The sequence below is a fragment of the Trachymyrmex septentrionalis genome, unplaced genomic scaffold, assembly GCF_001594115.1.
Source record: "Trachymyrmex septentrionalis isolate Tsep2-gDNA-1 unplaced genomic scaffold, Tsep1.0 scaffold9, whole genome shotgun sequence".
In the NCBI taxonomy this organism is placed as follows: domain Eukaryota; kingdom Metazoa; phylum Arthropoda; class Insecta; order Hymenoptera; family Formicidae; genus Trachymyrmex; species Trachymyrmex septentrionalis.
The window spans coordinates 1,652,380-1,672,415 of NW_017306091.1; the positions used below are offsets into that span (position 1 = coordinate 1,652,380).

General features: G+C 37.4%; 1 protein-coding gene across 1 annotated transcript in view; it reads right to left on the reverse strand.

The window, feature by feature from the left end:
- The window catches only part of LOC108755641 (cadherin-related tumor suppressor), a 108,669-nt gene that overhangs the window by 15,810 nt on the left and 72,823 nt on the right, over window positions 1-20,036 (reverse strand). The window contains exons 2-7 of the mRNA XM_018498756.1: window positions 14,671-15,024; window positions 7,442-7,678; window positions 4,002-4,391; window positions 3,312-3,728; window positions 2,537-2,869; window positions 2,107-2,284 (exon numbers count right to left, since the gene is read on the reverse strand). Coding sequence (XP_018354258.1) covers window positions 2,107-2,284; window positions 2,537-2,869; window positions 3,312-3,728; window positions 4,002-4,391; window positions 7,442-7,678; window positions 14,671-15,024 — 1,909 coding nt within the window. The remainder of the gene's footprint in view (window positions 1-2,106; window positions 2,285-2,536; window positions 2,870-3,311; window positions 3,729-4,001; window positions 4,392-7,441; window positions 7,679-14,670; window positions 15,025-20,036) is intronic.

Sequence of the window (20,036 nt, forward strand, 5' to 3'; positions counted from 1 at the left end):
AGTACGACTTCTCGCGAGAATGTTATCTTTATCGCAAGGGTGTTAAGAAGTAATCCTTGTTAAGGGTGTTAAGAAGTAATCCTTAACATATTGCGATAAAGACTGCCAGTTGGCTTGACATGTATACCTTTTTAATTATAAAGAATTATAACACAGACACGCAAATCATTGAATAGTATCTCTCAACAGAAACGAGACATCCTGTTTACGTGCGACAGATGCTGAAGGAGTCACAAGACCCTATAATCGCCCCGATGTGCGTCGCGCAAGACGCTGCCGAAAAATACGTGCTCCGAGATGACGAGAGTGCGCTGACGCTCGTGACAGTGTTCTGCGGTTATATGAATAAAGTAGAATATAATGTGCGAGTGCGGGCACTATCCAAAAGAAACGGTTCTCTCTCTCTCTCTCTCTCTCTCTCTCTCGCTCGCTCGCTCGCTCCTTCTCTCTTTAAACAAAAAGAATGAGGCCCGAAACGCGCGCAGGGCCTCACGAACAGCGAAACGAGAAGACAGGGGGAGAGAACGGCACGGACGAGACGGTGAGGTGGTGAAGAACGAAGCGTGCTGAAGAAGGGGAGGAGGGAGCCTAAAGCCCGCGGTCGAACAGGAGAACCGGAGGGAGGAACGGTAGAAGAGAAGGAGGAGAAGGGGGAGAAGAGGAGGAGAAAGGAGGAGAGGACAGTGCCAGCGCCGAGGTAGACAGGGAGGAAGGCATTCGAGGCCGATTATCATAATCGCGCGTCATAACTCTGCGGGCTTGTCTACCTCGCCGGGGACCGATTGGGCCATCGAGCCACCGCGACCGGGGGCGGGACGGGAGAAGGGGCGGACGGGGGAAGGGGTGAAGACCGGGAGAGAGGGAGGAGGACCGGAGGAGGACTACCGGCTTCTAAGAGGAAGCAGGGAGAAAAAAAGGAAGGTTTAAGAGGGAGGAACTGCCCACCGCTTAAAGAATCTCATCGAACAACCCACAAATTTATATCCAATTTGTATATTACCGCTCATTACTTAAATCCACCGCGTACATAGTCTATCGTTTCTCGTCTATGTGCTGGGCAACGTTCGCTGTATTGACATTTCGGTGGACCGTCATTTAATGGACGGTTGGTGATACGGTTTGCATAAGGAATTAGCACGAGTCGATCGCCAGTATAATTTCACGAATGTTTAAGCCAATCTCGTATAAGATGACTGGAAATAATAGCAATCGTAAAGTCAATTGACAGCCAATGAAAACTCTCTTTTGAATACACATATTACAAAAAGAAATAGTAAAGTGCGTATTTCGATTATGCGATACAATAGTAATGTTATAATTAATATTATATAATAATAGTAATTAAAATATAAAAATAAAATGCATTAAATAAAAGATGTATACATATATAACGAATTTATAAACACCAGTTTTTAAAGGAAAGAAACGAAAAAGAAAATAGGTTTAAGAAAGAGAAATTGTCCGCCATTTAAACCATCTTCCTTACCAAGCAAAATTACATTACAATAATTGTATCTATTTTCGTCCAATACTCGGTTGCATTGATGTGCCAATCCGAGCTTAATTATGTTCTTTGTTCGCACTAATTCGCAACCAGTTTTACACAGACCGGCTACAACAAGGTGAATCGTAAAAATAATCCCTGTCAGAGAATAAGAGGCTGTCCTTTCAATGTCGACCATTGTACGATAGATTGTCCGAAATACATTTATTTTTATAACATTTAAAAATTACTTTAATAAAATTTTCATAGAATATGAAAAAGTGTTCGATATATAAATACAAATATATGTAAATATGTAATCGGGGAAAAGTAAACTTTTTAAACTAACGATTATAGCTACGCGATAAATAAACTCTGCTTCCTACAAATTATCGTATCTTCGTTAATTGTAACTAGTTACGAGTTTTTTTATCTACATTTGACTAGGTCATAACACAAGACATTCTAACGATGTTGCAACATTCCTACCATTTAAAGGGAATGTTGAAATATTGCTGTAATATAATTTGAATGTTGCTGGAATGTAGTTAAAATATTGCTACAATATTGTTAGGTTAGTCTATGTTCAATGGGATATTTAATAGCTGCTGAGAGTAACTTACCGGTATCCATAGCCGATACAGTAAGTGTATATTCTGGTACCATTTCCCTATCCAACGGACGAAGAAGCGATATATCGCCGGTGCTCGCGTTTATGCGGAATAAATCTGTGTCACCCTCCTTGAGGAAGTATCTCACTTGATCGTTGTACGGTGGAGTGTCCGCATCGTACGCCTTAACCTTTTTTAACGGATATACAAAATTTTAATTTTAATTTATTTATCAAAAAATACATTCGATTCGCGCGTACAACAAAATAAAATTTCGATAGTACAATTACAACTAATATCTCTATAATTTCTTAATTATTATTGTAGAATTATTATGCATATTTTTTTTTAAACTCGCATAATCGATTTGACTCAACAAAAGGACTCGAATATGACTTTGAAATACTTCGGACGCTTTATTTTTTTGCGTATTATTAATCACCTGTGTCACAAAACCGCTACCCGGTGGTACCATGTTCTCCATAACGTGCGCTAAATAGGGTGAATCAAGGAAAATTGGAGCATTGTCGTTGATGTCGAGCACGGTAATAGTAATTTGGGCTGTATCGCTGCGCGGCTCCTTTCCAACTTCCTCCGCGCAATCCTCACTACGGATCATCAGATGGTAGCGGGGTTTACGTTCAAAATTCAAATTTTTCGCCACCCGAATCACGCCACCATCCTCTGAGATCGTAAAGTCCCGATTGTCATCCCCCATTGCGATGCTGTACCGAACTCTGCCATTCGCACCCTCGTCGCGATCCATCGCCGACACCTAAGACCAAACCAAGAAATGACGATTTTTAAGCATATTATAAGAGGGATAGACAGAAATAAAAGTATTTATTTCTATTAAAGAAAAAAAAAGACAAGAAAGAACATACATAAAAATATATAAAGTTTGACAAAATTAATATAATGTAAACAATGTATTAACAGAGACAGAGAGAGAGAGAGAGAGAGAGAGAGAGAGAGAGAGCCACTTTTGTATCTTTTAATATTTTGATATTAATTGCTCTACTTAAGAATATTTTATAAAAATTGTAACAATCGGTTATTGTAACTATAATCAATATTCTTTTTTATTGGACTCTAAAATGGATATTCCGTCTATGGATTTTGAATTCTCTTTGTTAGAAAATTTAGGAAAATTTAAAGAAATCTTATTTCTTGTTTCACTCTTCTAAAACATTAAAGTTTATTGCAATATCACTGACTTGGAGCACACTGGCGCCGATGCTGGCGTTCTCGGCGATGGTGGCGAAGTACTGTCTAGGGTCGAACACCGGTGAGTTGTCGTTTTCATCGAGCACCGTGACGGAGACAGTGGTCGATGATGATCTCGGTTGGTCGCCCCGATCTTTGGCGATAATCTCCAGGGTGTAGTTGGATCTTTGCTCACGGTCTAACGATCCGGAGACACGCAGGCTCCCATCCGATAGACCAAGGGTAAACGGTAGATTATTGTCGTCCTTCAATGTATACTCGACATAACCGTTTCGACCCTCATCCCGATCGTTTGCTTTTATCGTCATTACCAACGTATTGATCGATGCATTCTCAGATATTGTTATCTCCCTGGACGATGTAAATTCCGGTGACACGTCATTCACGTCCAACAACACCACCGTCACCTATGTCATTTAAATCAAGAATAACGTATATTGTTTCAATAGGATAAAACGAGAAAAGAGAAATTGTCAACACGACTTTCACCGTGCATAATCGTAACTTCAATGCCAGAGATTTTTATTGGATGCCATTAAATTTGAATATACCAAGAGAATATTTTATTTTTCTAATATTTTTGATAAATTTGCCGAACTATACTCAAGAGTTTTTAAAACTTCCTCATTTATAGAAAAACATCATAGAAAGATTCTTCAGATTTTTCAGGATTCACCAACCTGTACTGTAGAGGACAACGGCCGCGCCGGCGGTAGTGGACTATCCGTAGCACTCAGCACCAGGTTGTAGATTTGTTTCCGCTCGCGATCGAGAGCCCGGCGTGTAAAGAGAGTACCGTTGTGAGCTATCCCAAAGTCACTGTCCTCGTCGCCGCTGGCGACGGTGTAGACCACTCTACCATTGTCACCAGAATCTAGATCCTGGGCTGTCACGGTAAGGACGGGCGTGCCGATAGTCGCGTTCTCCACGATGTCGACCGCGTGCGGACCGGCTTCGAAGATTGGTGAGTTGTCGTTTAAATCGATAACGTTACAGTACACCGTCACGGTGGACGATAACACGGGAACACCACCATCCGTAGCTTCCACGACGAAGATGTAGTGCTGTATCTATATATAACGCAAAGTAAAATAGTCGAACAAGTTCAGATTTAGTTATATGATTTAATTGTACGAAGAATATATAATATTCATTGTATCCCTCTAAGAAAGGTGTGACGCAAGTAAAGAATATATAATTGTTTGAGAAAGAGAAAAGAAAGTTAAATATTTAGAAATTCATTTATTTATAACAGTATTTAACATAAGTTAATCACAAATTGCAAGTTTTAAATTTACAACGTAAATATTAATTTTATTATGATGTTATAGATCCCTAAAAACTCATTTTGATTGATCCAATATATATTTCATACTGCAAATTTTAATTGATTCGTTATATATTTCAGGCTAACTATTATATAAAGGAATTTATATGTTATTACACTATTTTTTTGATAGATTTAGTAATAATAATACTTATACATATAAATTAGTGAGTTAAATTTATTTTTATCGATAATTATTAATAGATAAAAAAAACTAACTTAATTTAACGGTTTGTTAACAACACATTATAATAAGCCTAAAAATAGCGACAAACTTTAAAGGATAATTCTTTTTCTTGAACAGAAGTACTGGACAGAAGTTCAGTACAAAAAAATTACAAAAGAATTAACGATTATCTTTGTAACTTTCTCTGTAATCTCTGTAATAGATCCTTAAGAACTGTATTTAATAGTTTTGCAAAGACTATAATGTTAATTCGGCACCGTGCTATTTCTTTGTTTCCGATGCGTTCCGCATACCGATGCACGCGCATATATGAACGTATTTCATGGCTCTGTAATGATGTTGGTGTGTATCTAAAAGGGCATTACGTTGATGAAGGGTTCTATAAGCTACCCTTATTCCCTACCTCTCGCTTACGCTTTTCTTCTCGATAGAAACTGCATCAACACACATCCGCTCTATCATAAAGCGCAAAACAGTGGCGTAGCCAATGGCTAGCACAAAAATAAGCATTAATCATATTATTGCATTGATATTAATGTCGCGATTGACGACCAACGTAAAAACATCAACATATATTTTACGATAAAATCTAAATGAAAATTTAAGGGAACAGAAATGCTAACAGATAAAAAATGTCGACATAAACCTACAAAATGAACAATTAAATCACGCATGAACAAAGAAATAGAGACATTTAGGATTATGCTTTTTATACGATAAATTGTTAAGAATCAATATTTTATATGTATTACACGAATATGTACGCAGAAAGAATAGTGTTTTGCTGAAATATCTAAAAATTTAGCTAGACATATTCAAATCTGAAAATAATTTTGTGTGAAATCATTAAAATAATCGTATAGAACATTAAAACTATTCGCTAAAATGTTAATCTATTATTATTTCTGTTCTCTTGAATCTTCATTTAGTTTTATATTCTATAAAATATATGTCATTTTATGTTAGTCGAATAATACAATATATGCACATATGAATATATTATATGTAATAATATATGATTGATACTTATTTTTATACCAACCATTAACATATAGATAAGTATTAATTTTGAAATGTGAAAATATACCTGACGGAGGAAAAGATTGCAAATATTTTCGCACAGACAAAGAGCTATTGTTTTTCTTTGGCTAATAAATAAGTGCTTTATAATTAATAACGTTTTTATCTGAAGAATGAATAACGTTTTTATCTAAACGCTTCTCCTTTAATTGGAAAAGAATACTTATTCAATAATCTCTCTCTCTTGCATGTTCGCAACTGTTCTCCCTCCTTGGTGTTATATTTAAGAGATTGCAGAGATTGTCCCACTTTGTAAAATTTTTTAAATTTCGATTACGCTACTGGCTACAGTCTATGAAGTGTTCCCAAAAGCATAGCTAAGTATGGCTTGTCTCCAAAATGTAGCATAGGAGGAACTGCCATTAAAGATTGTCTGTTCATCTGTCTGACTGTTATAGCGTTAAACCCTAAATTTTAGCGTTGCCCATCGCTTCGGATAATATAATAGGTGAGCTAAGATCCTTGAATGTAGCGTGTTCATGGTTATAATTGTTGCCCGCGGCATTCGACGTGTTTTTAATGTTACACTCGTGCGTATTTCAGTTCTAAGAGACTGATCTGAACGGAACTTCATCTCGGCGAGTCGCCGTTAACCCCATCTCATCCAACGACTGTTATGATGGACATATCTATAGCGATATGTAAACATATGGCATCAGAATCATCCGGCATTATCGTTCCAGTTCATGAGCATGCTCCGGGTTATGACTGCGATCATTTAATAGCGTCTTTTTACGTGGAATAATAAATAGAGAACGGGCAAGTCACGGTTATGTATATGCAGAAAGAGAATGGCTGAGAAATCAAAGACCAAGTCGAAGTCTTTTGATGCCGAAGGACTGACTTCATTTGCGTTACTATTTAGCTAATGGTCCGTCATCGAAAAATTCCATGCGGAATTATTCTTAATTGCGGAGAGATTCAAATTTTTTGTATGTCCATGATGTGTCAAGATAAAAGTTTGAACGCTAATTAATAACAAGTTCGAAAATTAATATATCATAAAATTTCTTACTATTTACAATCGAGGGAATGCGGCTCATAAAAAAATTCAAATTTTTCTGTCAATAAATAAGGACCAATCCGGAAGAGTTGAAATCTCGAGGTAAATCGTCATTTGATTCACTCATAATTTATCGATAACTTCATTTGCGTTACTTATTTCTCTCATGGTCCGCCAAAGCTGACTTCGTCGACAGATTCCACGTGTATTCATGAACTATTCATAATCGCAGAGAGATTCATATAAAATTCAAAATTTTCTGTCAGTATAAATAAGAACTTCAATACTCCCGACAGGCAGTAAGGTGAACGTGAAATACTTTGAAGCATTCTTGAGTGGCCAATTAGTAAAATTCCGTCTTTTGATTTCTTCTGATTGGTCAATCAAATGTTTCAAAATATTTGTAATAAGACATTGACCGCATCTAGGATCAGAATAGCGATCATCACCATTGATGACTCCATTCGACAAAGTACTTTATTGTTGGACGTGACAGCGTATGGATTCTTTCCAGTGTACCAACCTGCTCATAGTCGAGACTCGTGGTAAGTGTGAACACGCCGGTGCTTGGATTCAATGAGAACACATCGTTTGCCCAGTCGGAGATGAGCACGTAGCTCAAATGGCTGTTGGGCCCCTCGGCGTCGACGTCCGTCGCGACGACCTGACCAATGCGACTGCCTCTCGGCACGTTCTCCGGAACATCGAACGAATAAGCCGTGCTCTGGAAGGTCGGCGCGTTGTCATTGGTGTCGGTGACCTGCAAACAGTTTTTGAGAGTCTCTATTAGCACAGTATAATGATGTAAGGCACGGCATATTACAATTACACAAAAAGAACCGTTTTGCTAAAGTATATTTGCTGAAGTATATTTAGCTAGATACTTTTATATTCAGCAGATAGTCTGAAAAAATTAAGAGTTTGGTTCTACTGGAATTCTAGTTGAAAATGGAAATCAGAAAATGGAGATCAGAATTTTCTATTTTTAACCAGAAATTTTCTTCAGTGTATAGATCTAAAAATAATTTTTGTTTAGTTAGACCATCAAAATTATTATGTAAAACGTATAAACTTGCTAGAATTTCAAAGTTTTTTGCTCATCATGTTTGAGTTATATAATTATTTTGATTATTCAACAAAATCGTTCTTTTCATTAGCATCTTTACACTGTCGTGTAAATAAATTTATGTATTATACATAAGAGACATATTTGTAGAAAAAAATGTACTTGTCTATATATAAGCGCTGACGAAACTAAAGATATCAATACTTTCATCTATAATTGTCTTTAAATTTTGTAAAATATAAAAGATAATTTTTTAAAAATATTGATCATAATATTAGTATTATTCTTTTCAAATTTTTGTATACAAGATTTAAATAATTTTTTAAATTTTACAATATCACATGTCATCCCCTTTTCACGTACGTTCGACGAAAACCCTTTATCTAGTATTTAAACACCATTCTAAGGGTTAGGTGCCCACTTCCCTTCCAAGAATTTCTCCGCGAGAGCTTTTTTTCTTCCAAGCCGTTTCAAAGGACACAGTGAGTTGCTTTCATTACGCACGTTCCCCGGGCACCTTTCATCCCTCGCGTTTAATAAAAGCGGCAGGAAAGGTTTTACAGCGCGCGCACCTCTCGTGTTCCGCGCGGCTCTTAATAGACCCGGAAGCTGGGTACGCGCGATCTTAAAATAAACACTCGGAGAATAAAATCGGCTCGAATGGCGCGCACTCGACGTCATTCTTGGATAAACACCGTCGCCACCGGAAATATTCACGCCGCGCTGCGCTCACTTCATTCGCCTTCGAATTATTGTGCTACCTCGCTCCCTTGTACAGTAGTCCCGGCGCGAGAAAACATTCTCAGGAACCCGCAGGCTATTTATCCATGTAACAATGCGCTCATTGTGATCGATCGTCGTAGCAGCGGTGAAATGCGCGATGGAAAAAGATGGCCCTCTTTCGATTGAGGGCGAGAATAAATAACGCTGATAAACACCATTTTCATCACGCGTTACGCTCTTTTTAACGTTTTTTTCACCACTTTTCACTATATATATTTTTTTTATTGAAAAAATGCACACATATAAATTTCTCTGTAATAATTATATAATCGTCAGTTCGACAATCGACTATGTCTTTTAATGTGTAACGCTACATAAATTTTCTCCGAAACTACTATTTGTTGAATAATAATTAAGGGGAATAATAATTAAGATCTTTAAAATATGTAAGTATAAAAAAATATTATTATAGAATACTCGATGCAATATATTTGACAGAAAATCGAGAGAGGTAATTTTACAAATGATTTTTCGACGCTATCAATTACTTTTTTATCGCTTGGAAAAACCGCACGTAACCAAAACGAACGGTAGAATTTACATTTTTTCCGTAAATTTACATTTTTCACGCATTTATCAAACTAAAAGAAGTAGCAACTTCTCCCTCCGCCTCTCTCTTTTTCCCTTCTACTCTCGCTTGCCGAAAACATGTAATAACTTAAATAACAAATAGTACATTAATCTCGTGTACACATGCAAATTATCAGTCAGATATGTAAATTACATTACTTCTGCATGGCGGCTGTGTTCGCGGTTACTAACAACGTTAAATCTAATATGATTTAATTTATATCTCAGTAAATCGAATTTTAATTAAATGATGAGATTTTCGCATGTTATCTTTTGCTATCATGCTAAAAGATTTGAGGAATATCTATAATTCGACGACAATGTTAGTAAAATATGATTTTAAAAGTAATAATAATTCCGTTTTAATAAAACAGAGATTCAATAAAAAGTATATATTACTAAAAGTTTGCATTTCAAGTTTAAACTTGGAAACAAGCGAATCCATCTATGTGTTATGATTAAACATATGGATTGTATTTATATATATAATTTTGGATTACGAGAGAGAGAGAGAGAGAGAGAGAGAGAGAGAGAGAGAACCTGAAAATTAATAAAAATAAGATATTATCGAGAATTCTATCAAAAAGCTTCGAACGGCAACGATTTGATTCTCTCAAATCAGATTTCTTTTTTTATAATTATTTATTTTAATTAATATCCACAATAAATGCATATTTCATAAATAAAGTAAGAGATATTTGCTATAGTAGTTTAAATTAAACTTTCTTTTTAGTGTGCAAATAGATGAACCATTTAAATCGTTATTAACATCTTGCGTGTAGAAAATTAATGTGATTCTAAGATAATACTGAATTAATATGTCTTCCTAGACGTATAGCGTGCTCAAAACATTTCCAAGTTTTCCGCGGGGACACGCGGTGGCGGTAGAACGAAGTGAGCACGGTTTGATTAAAGAGGGCTTGGAGACATTTGCAAAAAGTGATGGTGTCCCGAGACGATAGTGGATGACGAGGAGCCAGCGAGAAGGAGCGAGAAGACGAAGAAAAAGGGACGGGTTGGAAGAGAGGTTGGGCAAGAGACGCTTTGAGTCCCGGTGAAGGACCGAGGGATGACAGAGGGTACCAGACGGGGTCCAGATTCCGCGACCGAAGCGTGTATGTGTATAGCTCGTCAGCGACAATACACGCTCTTGCTAATGTTGCTTAAATACGTGTATGTATATATGTGGGTGTAATTATATATACTTATATTTACTTATAATGAAAAAGTGGATTACTATTTATAACGCATGAAAATTGCACAGAAAATGCAATCAGTCTCGTTTCTTTCGGACATGGTAAATGTCATACTAACAATCTTAGACCGGTATTCATAATCGAGTCTTATATTTAGGACTATCTTAAGTATAGTCTTAACACGCCATGAACCGATCAAAGAGCTGTATTAGCACCTTAAAATGTTACTTAAGACGGTCTTAAAATAAGAATGGATTATGGATACTGGTCTTACTCTGATTACGATAATATTCGAATGTATAAAGAGAAAATAATAAACTTTGCACATTAAATCTCGAATATATCGATCAACTTGGCGAAGTATCTTTGGTCTATTGAATAAACGATTCAATAAACAATGATACGATAAGTAAATGTACTTTTAATGAATATTAAACTTGGTTATTTCTATTTAATTAGTTTATAATTAAGAACAAATTAGAACTTTTTAAAATCGAAAATAAAAAAAGCACGTAGAGTTGGATGCGGAAATTAGTGCGCAAGATTGACTTACAAAAAAATATAATACATAGAATATTGTATTATATACGCAAAAGAAATTTCCATCTTTTTCTAAATCAGTCAATTGTATTTTATTTATAAATAAATGTGACACATAATTATATACTATATAATATTATATAATTATATTATATCATATAATTATATATTATATCACTATTGATCACAATATTGATCACTTTGGCGTTCAGTTCATAAATATGACGTGACGGGTAAAAAACATAGAGAACATTTCGGATACTAACTCTCTTCAAACATTACTCTTAAATTATTTCTCAAACAATTGTACTTCCAGAATAAGGAAATATTCTAATTTAATATATGCATATTGTGTTATTCCAACATCATTTTTTATTCCACCATATCTTAATTCTTCTGCGATTTCAAGCGAGGACGATTTAACAAGAAGAAGAAAACAGGAGGGGGAATAGAAGAGAGTGAGGTAGAAAATAAAAAGAAGAGGTTGTCTAAGAGATTCAGGAAGGTCGATCGAGGAAGAAATGGTTAAGGTTAGCGAGAGGAGAACACAGAATAGGAAGGAAGAGAGGGAACTAGATAGGATAAGAGAACCAGATATAAGAGGCCAGAAGGGGGGGGGGGGCAAATTCCGCAACGGTTAACCAATAGAAAGCGGTCCACTTTCATGGAGCCCCGAAACTGTCGAGCTATGACCGGATCTGACATTCGTCTTCTCTTTCTCCCTTTCTTTCTTTCCTTCTCCCTTCTACTTTCAGAATAGTCGGTGCGAGCACACGGAGGGTAAAGCGAAGTCTTTAAAAGAATTTCAGCCATTACCCATCATAAGGATAATTTTTGCGATTGTTTCCGATCAGGTCCCGGCGCGGCCGGCTCGGTGCCGGTGCTCGGTGTCGATGGTCCTTTTTAGGCTTCGTTAGACGACCGGATCCCGAGCCAACTGTCATTTTTTATCACCACGAATCGTTTCGACCGAACCCAGTAATGAATTATAAGGCGGGATGCGCGATACACACCGCGCGTCACCAAACACGCCCCGCAATAGCACGCGCCTAGGGATCAGAGGAAGTGCTGAATAAATGTGTAGGTACTTTTCAACTGATTTAATTTAAGTATTGCTAATGCTAGCAGGAAACGGATAACGTTTTTTTTAATAAAATCTAATTCCAAAATACATATTTTTTATTCTAGAATGTGCTTTCTAAAATCTTTGGAGTGTAATTCTAAAGAGTGAATACAAAAGAATGTGATAACTGAGTCACAGTGTTAAAAAAAAAGAGGGTCTCAATTGTCAATTTTTAAAAGTGAGACTTCACTCTTTAGAATTAAATTGCACTCCTAAAGATTTTAGAGAGAGAGAGAGAGAGAGAGAGAGAGAGAGAGAGAGAGAGAGAGAGAGAGAGTTAAATTGATAAAAAATTAATTTTTTCTCTACATTTTTATGATATTATATTAATAAAGATATACGAATTTTTTATATCGATATATCACATATTGACTCAATATATTTCCACGTGTGTAACATATGTATCAAATATATGATAGTAAGCGTGAAAATTTAGAGACTAAATTTACGTTGATCTCAGGTTGATCAGAAATTTTGATTGAAATCTCAGGATTTTTTGCTAAAAGTAGTTACACTATTTGTCATACACTTCTCTTTCTATCTATCTGTCTATATTTATCTCGCGCTGATATTCTAACGCAATCGATTCATACGAGGGTCAATTTTTCTTACGGCATTTCACAATCACGCAGAAACGAATTCGATCTCTCTCGCTACGAGGAACGGGTGTGCCATTGTTGCATGCACGTGTGCGGAACGAGTGTGTGAGCAATCCGCGTGGCGGGTCGCCAGGCAATCGTAGATTTATCTTCCAAGTGATGCCTGCGCGGGTACGCAATAGCGCAACATTGTTCTGCTCGAGATCGCTCGTTACGATAGACAGCGCTGACTTATGCGTACGGCATTATAACCGTACACCCCGACTTTTCTCGCCCCGCCGGCGTTTTCGCCTGATTACCGGCCATTAATTGAAAAATATCAGATCCGTCCGCGACCCTTTACCCACGCCCTGCGAAACAACCTAACGTGTAGCGTGAAGCTCGCACTGCTAATATTTAAGATACATCAAATCTTGTCGTCTGCAGTTTATCGGCATCGCCTAATATTTTTCTGACGTTACAAAAAGAAAAAAGAAAAACCAATTTATCTTTGTGTCCTATTCTGAAAAAGAAATTCTTTTCCGTAAACAACACAACAATGTTATTCTTAAATTAAATTCATGAATTTTCAATGAGAATATCTGTTTAACTTAAGCATCTAATTGTAAAACAAAAGAAAATATATATCTACATTATTAGATAGAAATTTCTTCTCCTAGACTGGGTAAATTTTACACTACACGGTATCGTGTTGTCTGGCTCGATTCCGTTAGAGATTGATTGCCTTTAAATTGATCAGTAATTGGTCTCGCAGTAATAACTATATCCCGTATAAGTACACTCATAAATTAATTCATCGCTGTAGTTACTTAGCCCCTCTCTCTCTCTCTCTCTCTCTCTCTCTCTCTCGATCCTTCATCCTGCAGGACGATTCGTTATTCGCGCAACGATCTTTCGAGCGAGGAGAAATTAGCCAACGTCGCCGAGTTCGTTTGTTGGTACGACGACCGAATTCCATCACGAGTACCGGGTTATTATTTAACTACGAAGAGAATCGTTGATATGAAGCAATAGGTTACAGTTATAGTAGGAAGTCGTCGACGACCTTTCGGCACGGGGACGTGTCTAATGCATTATCGACTTGACCCTTCGCTCGCACTGAGCATTCCAATACTTGGGAACAATCGTCTGTTCTTCGTACTGGTGAATTACAGTTCGACTCTTCTCTCCTACCAATGGCCACAAATGCCATTTTCGATAGTTTAAGATGCTTTTAGAAAGAATGACCGTTTCATACTCCTATAAGTCTTACGTTGGTTCAATTATTTTGCTTTATAGAGAAAAAAAAAAACGATGCGATCGACACAGTGAGAATGAAATTCTACCAAAAATAGGCTATGATTATAAAAACAGCCTGTATGTGAGAAAGTAATCAACGTAAGGATCGTAAAATATAGGATATTATTAATACTATCACTTGTATATGAATGGAGAAAAATCTGACGCAGTCATATTAAAATTAAGACGTCTAGTAAATTTTATCAACTATAATGTAGACAAAGATTGTCGTTAAGAATATTTGTTATCTTCAATCGCTGAAAATTTATCAGCTCTGCAAATTATTCCGTTAGAATTCCATTAAAGTAGCGACGAGACCAATAACGAATGTGTTTACTATTCTACTATTCAATAACAAATTAAATTTGCTAATATTTTTGTTGTACAATAGAAGAAAATAACAATTTCTTTAATATAATTAAAATATAATTAATTGTGTCCGCGTCTTTCACACAGTAATATTATGACGTAGTTGTGCCCCATAGTTTTACAACATAATGTTGCAAAGAGGGATATGTATTTTTTACGTAATTTATTTTCTCCCTGCAGGAAATGTATCTCTTAACACGCCACGTCGCCCGAGTCTCGCACTCTCACCTGTATATGAAGCACAATGTCCCGGTGTTGCAGACCATCGTCGGCGCGCACCTTGAGCACGTATCTCTCCTTCGTCTCCCTGTCGAGAGACTCGGCGAGGCTGAGCTGGCCGGTGGTCGGATGCAGTTTAAATTGGCCCTGCGTCTCATCGTCGTCCGCGGACTCGCCGCGATCGCCGGGACGATGATGATTCGGCACCAGGGTGTAAGTCAGAGTACCGATGGTATCCGGATCGTGGGCCTCGAGAACCGTGATGACGGTATTGGGCGGCGCCTCTTCGGAAATATTAAATTTCCACGGGCCTGGGCCCCACGTTGGTGCCACGTCGTTCTTGTCCAGCACCGTCACGCGTACCTGCCGCAAGAAAAAGGTATGACGATTAGAAGTGGCTCGCTGGGGGTCATCGGTCATTCCGGTCGGATCGGATCCAATCGGATTGAGTCGTCAATGACTCGACGGTACCGGTACGGTATTGTCAGATGGAGAGGAATGTTCGGGAAACGTTACCATGGGAAAGTCTCAAGTCGGTTTCAATCAAAACAATCTGGGTCGCACCCGCAAGATCGATTATCTCGATCATCGTTAAAAAGTCCCAGTTCTTAATTAAAATTTTTAGCGCAATATTATTACAGCAAGAAATAAAAAAGTGATTAATTTCTCCTTGTGATAATCCCTATCGCGGACATATTGAAACGGATAGACATCATAGATTTATAGTTTTTAGTTGCGTTATAAGTCACAGAAAATAAAAAAAAGAAGCTTAGAATAATGCATATCAGTCCAAAATTATTGTATATAATTGTAAGTTATTGCATTTATATAATTGTTATATGTTTCGTTGTAGCAAAAAAATATATCATAATTTATTGTTTATGTATCATATTATTTTTTTTTAAACAATTAAACATCATTTGCTTATTATTCTTGGATTGAGAGCCACGTAGTAATGTGTGATGAAAAAGAAATTCAGAGCTGAGACTCTGATACATTTTCAAGGCAAGATTTATGTAGGAAACAATTACATATACAGATCGAGCAGAAGAGAAAAATGTATGAACTTAATTTTGAAATACGTCGAGAGCCATATATTCGATACAAGAAATTTGCGACGATTTGGCTAACGCCAGAGACGTAATTATGTGTAAAGCCGAAGGGAACATACGAAGGCCGTTGCGGAGCCGAAGTCACGGTATGCATGCGAAGACTCGTGAGAAAGTTAGTTTTTCGATCCCGCTCGTGCATGTCTCATTTCATTAAATTCTCAGTCACGTCAGCAGCTCCAAGGTTTATGCGACTACCAGTAGCCAGTATATCGAAAACGGTGAGAGGAACGGTAAACTATTGGAAAAGCATAATACAGGAATAACAGTACTGAAGTGATAAATCAATTGCCGTGTGTATTTAACCGCGCTAAACTATCCTACGTACGAATCATGTTTATCCTTCCTATGTACCATTCGCATGTACAGAGATTTAAATATAGCGAAGAGACAGTCACTTATAATTTTTGAGTAGAAAAATATGTATGGAACTATAATTATATATAAATATAAGTTATACACACGTAGTATAATTCTATTTATATATATATAGTTACATAATATAATTATATATTTATATTTTTAAATACAAAAGTTTTTACGAAAATGAAGGACTCTTAATTTAAAAAACAATATAGAGAGTATACAGGGCACATAAGAGTCAAATATGTAATGAAATATTTTAAAACATGAAAGATAAACGAAAAGTATGTATGATATAAAATTCTATAATTGATAAAAAATACAATATTTATTATCTATATACATCTTTAATTTTACATTTTGACCACCGATATCGTTATTATTTTAATATAGATTACCACCCTGACGCTTAGTAATTTAGAAATTTGACGCATCTTCTCGGCATGTGCGAAATTTATCTTTATGGCCAATTAGGTGAGTTATTTTTATCAGAGTGACGATTCTACGTTTTTCCGAATTTTTTCTTATTTTCTTATTTTATTTTCAACTTGACTTGTTACCAGAACATCGGGAAATATCAAACATTCACGCGTTTGCAAGTAATTTCCGTTTCTCTGCAAAACATCTCACTGGTCATCATCATTATGTGTATAATTTTGTTTATATCTTCGACCGCTCTCGTCCAATTGTAACATCTCCTGATGAATATCTGAAGAAGATCAATCGTGAGACATGTTATATATATTCCCTGTATACTCTCTATATTGTTTTTTAAATACAATTGTAAATATATATTATATATATACATATATAATACTTATGTATTTATATGCTTTACAATAAAAGTATTATACTCGAAAGAGCCACGAAGGCTTCACAATACAGCTACGCCAGCAACGAATCCGCCACTGCTCACCGTGTAAATTCGTAAATTGGGATATCAACGATGCGGACAGTTTAAACGCCCTACAGAGGGTTCCTAATCCTGATATTTACGCAATTGATGAATGCGTCTCGATATACCCATCAGCGTATATACCATCGCGGAATCGATAGACTCGATTAAAATACTTTCTCGCGTGAGTCATCTCTTCCACGGAAGAGAGGTGCAAATTGTTTTTCCTTTACGGCCACTTCGACGTAGGTAACCTCGGCCGTGGTAATCCTTGTGTACACATAATCCGGACCGACGAATAAATACGCGGACATTTCTCAGGTAGGCAGCTTTTATATAACGGTCGATCCGCGAAGGCGCGCATCTGTCTTCCCAGTAATTAGTCGAACCCTCCCCTGTCATTGATGAAGTGGTTACCATCGATTATTGCTCTTCTTCGGATATATCTAGGCACGCCTACATCGTCGTCGCCGATGGAACAACGTTTCGGGATGACGAAACAAAAGTCGAGAGAGCCCAAAGAGCCGGGTGGCGGATTAAGCGAAAATAAATAGTCCTCTCGCCATAAATCGCTGTGTAACTCAGATGCACCGATCTCCGCTCGGATGAATGTATTTACTTGTGCAATTTATGCACGCTCGACGCGTGTCGCGTTCGTAGGCGATCCTAGTCGCCGATCGATATCATTCGCGTGTTATTAGAGTTACGCCATCCTATACGACTTTCAATTGAATGTACGAGGAACAGACTTTATAATGTGAAAGATGAATTATGTATTGTTTATCGTTAACGAAATAAAGAAACCAAAAAAACTCAGGAACCTCACGGCGACGTTTCCAATAGTGCCCCTTTCTACTGAATATACTTATACAATTAGTAACGAATGCAGAATTTCATTTCAGAACCATTTTATCTTGTTAAATGTCACCGGATATCGCGCTTCCGGATTCATCTTTTTTTCTCTCTCTCAGATAAATACGTATCTTCCGCAAACAAATCCGATGTTAAATCGATGATTATTATGGGCCCACGTTACTGCCAAAAATCGACGCGATAAGAGATATCGATAACAAGGTGGGTCCGGGCCCTCGTTCGCCTAATGTATTCACTTGTACACGCAGAGCGAAGTATGCTGTTCGACGAGGTAAATTTATGCAAAGTCTGCCGGAGCGGGTCCACCACGTCGTCGTCGGTAATTATAGGTGGACCCTGCTATATCGTCATTAATAGTCGCTATCGACAGTCCCGTGTTAAATGACCGCGACGTATCTTAACTTCCCGACATAGTTCACACGATCCGTAAGATTGGCCTTATCTCGTAATGGTGCGATAACGGCACTGATTGTTGCGTGAACGGTCTACCACCCATGCATGATGCTCGTGTTAAGCGAACCGACGCTTATCTCAGGCGAAAATGCCTGTGTCCCGTGAGTAACGCGACTTTTTACGGACTTTGTGATTTTCTTCGATCGATTATATTCTTCGATTCTTAATTCTATAACTGGTTTTTAAAAAGTCATTAAGGAAGAAAATCGATCGTTCAGCTAGAAGATATCAATCACCCCAAGCGAAAGTTCCGTATCGTTCGGTGAAATAAAATTACTGATCTTATCTTGCATTTTTTATTCGAATCATATTAGTTATGTTATAAAATCATATGATTTATATTAAAAAAAAAATGTATTTATAATAATTTAAATAAACAAATAATATTTATTTATTATAAGATATTTATTATAAGTAATAAATAAATTTGTAATATTATCTTTTTTATTCGTATCTCATTATTTATTAAGCGAACAGACGTTTATTTTATTGTATATAAATTATTTGGTAAACATGTAGAATTTTAAATGGCAATAATTCATTTAAATTTACTACTCTAATTTGTCAGAGTCAGATTAATCTTTTTGTTGGCGTAACTTTTGCAAATCCGGCCGATTGCATCAACGCCACATGACAGTAATCCCAATTAACTCATTTTCTCTCTCAGCCCTTAATACGCACAACTTCAAGAAAGACATAATAATTGTAGCATAATAATTCTAGCATTCGCTAATTTAAAGTTAATTAATGCAGAACGTCGGGATGTAACGCAACCTTGAATCTAATTACGTCAACATTGCTCATTTTTCTCATCTTGTCTTTCTCTCTTTCATTTCGGTATCATTAATCTTAAATGCCTCGATGACAGATTTTGTTTATTGTCCGCAGTATAAATGGACAAAACTCGCAAAAGAAATCGTATATAATAAATAAAAGAGACAATTTTTTTATCTTAATACACAAAAATTCGAAAGTAAAAAGTAATTATACTTGAGTTTACGTAACTCAATTTAGGATAACATTCCACTATCGTATTAGTATATCGGAGGCGACATTTCCTGCGTCGGCGTTGAAATCACCGCGTGCGGTATACCGAGAACGGCAACGAGAAAGAAACTTCCTCCGGCTTCAGTCTCAGTCAATTCGCGCATTATGTGATCCCCTCCCCTCCCCCTCCCTCTCTCTCTCTCTCGTTCTCTCTTTCTCTCTCCTTCTTTCGTTGTTGTCACCATGAGAGCGGCCGCGACACTTGGTGTCATCGTCGCGAGCGAGCGGAAACAACGAGCAACAATAAGCAGACAAATCAGTGCGGTCATATAGCTATCTCTCGGCTACAATCCCACCCCCTTTCTCCATTCTCTTCCCTGCACGCTCGTTCTCTCTTTCTCTTCCGCTCCTTTTTCTCTCGCTTCTCGCTCTGCTCCTTCGAATGCGGCGCGAGAGTGCGGTATATGGGCGGTAAGAAACGCCCGGAGAGGAGCATTCGGAGTGCAAGGAAAGATGGTATCTGCGTCAGCGCGGTCGGGGATCAGCGGATCGGATCGAGTCGCTCAGCGGGGGTTTCTTTGGGTCATGCACGAAGTGAGTCCCATTCTTCTGGAACCCCGTTCTTCCTCCGCCCCGCCCCGCGTCACTCCCGGCTACGCCAGCTTGGCCCCGAGGCCCCCCCGCACCGCCCCTCT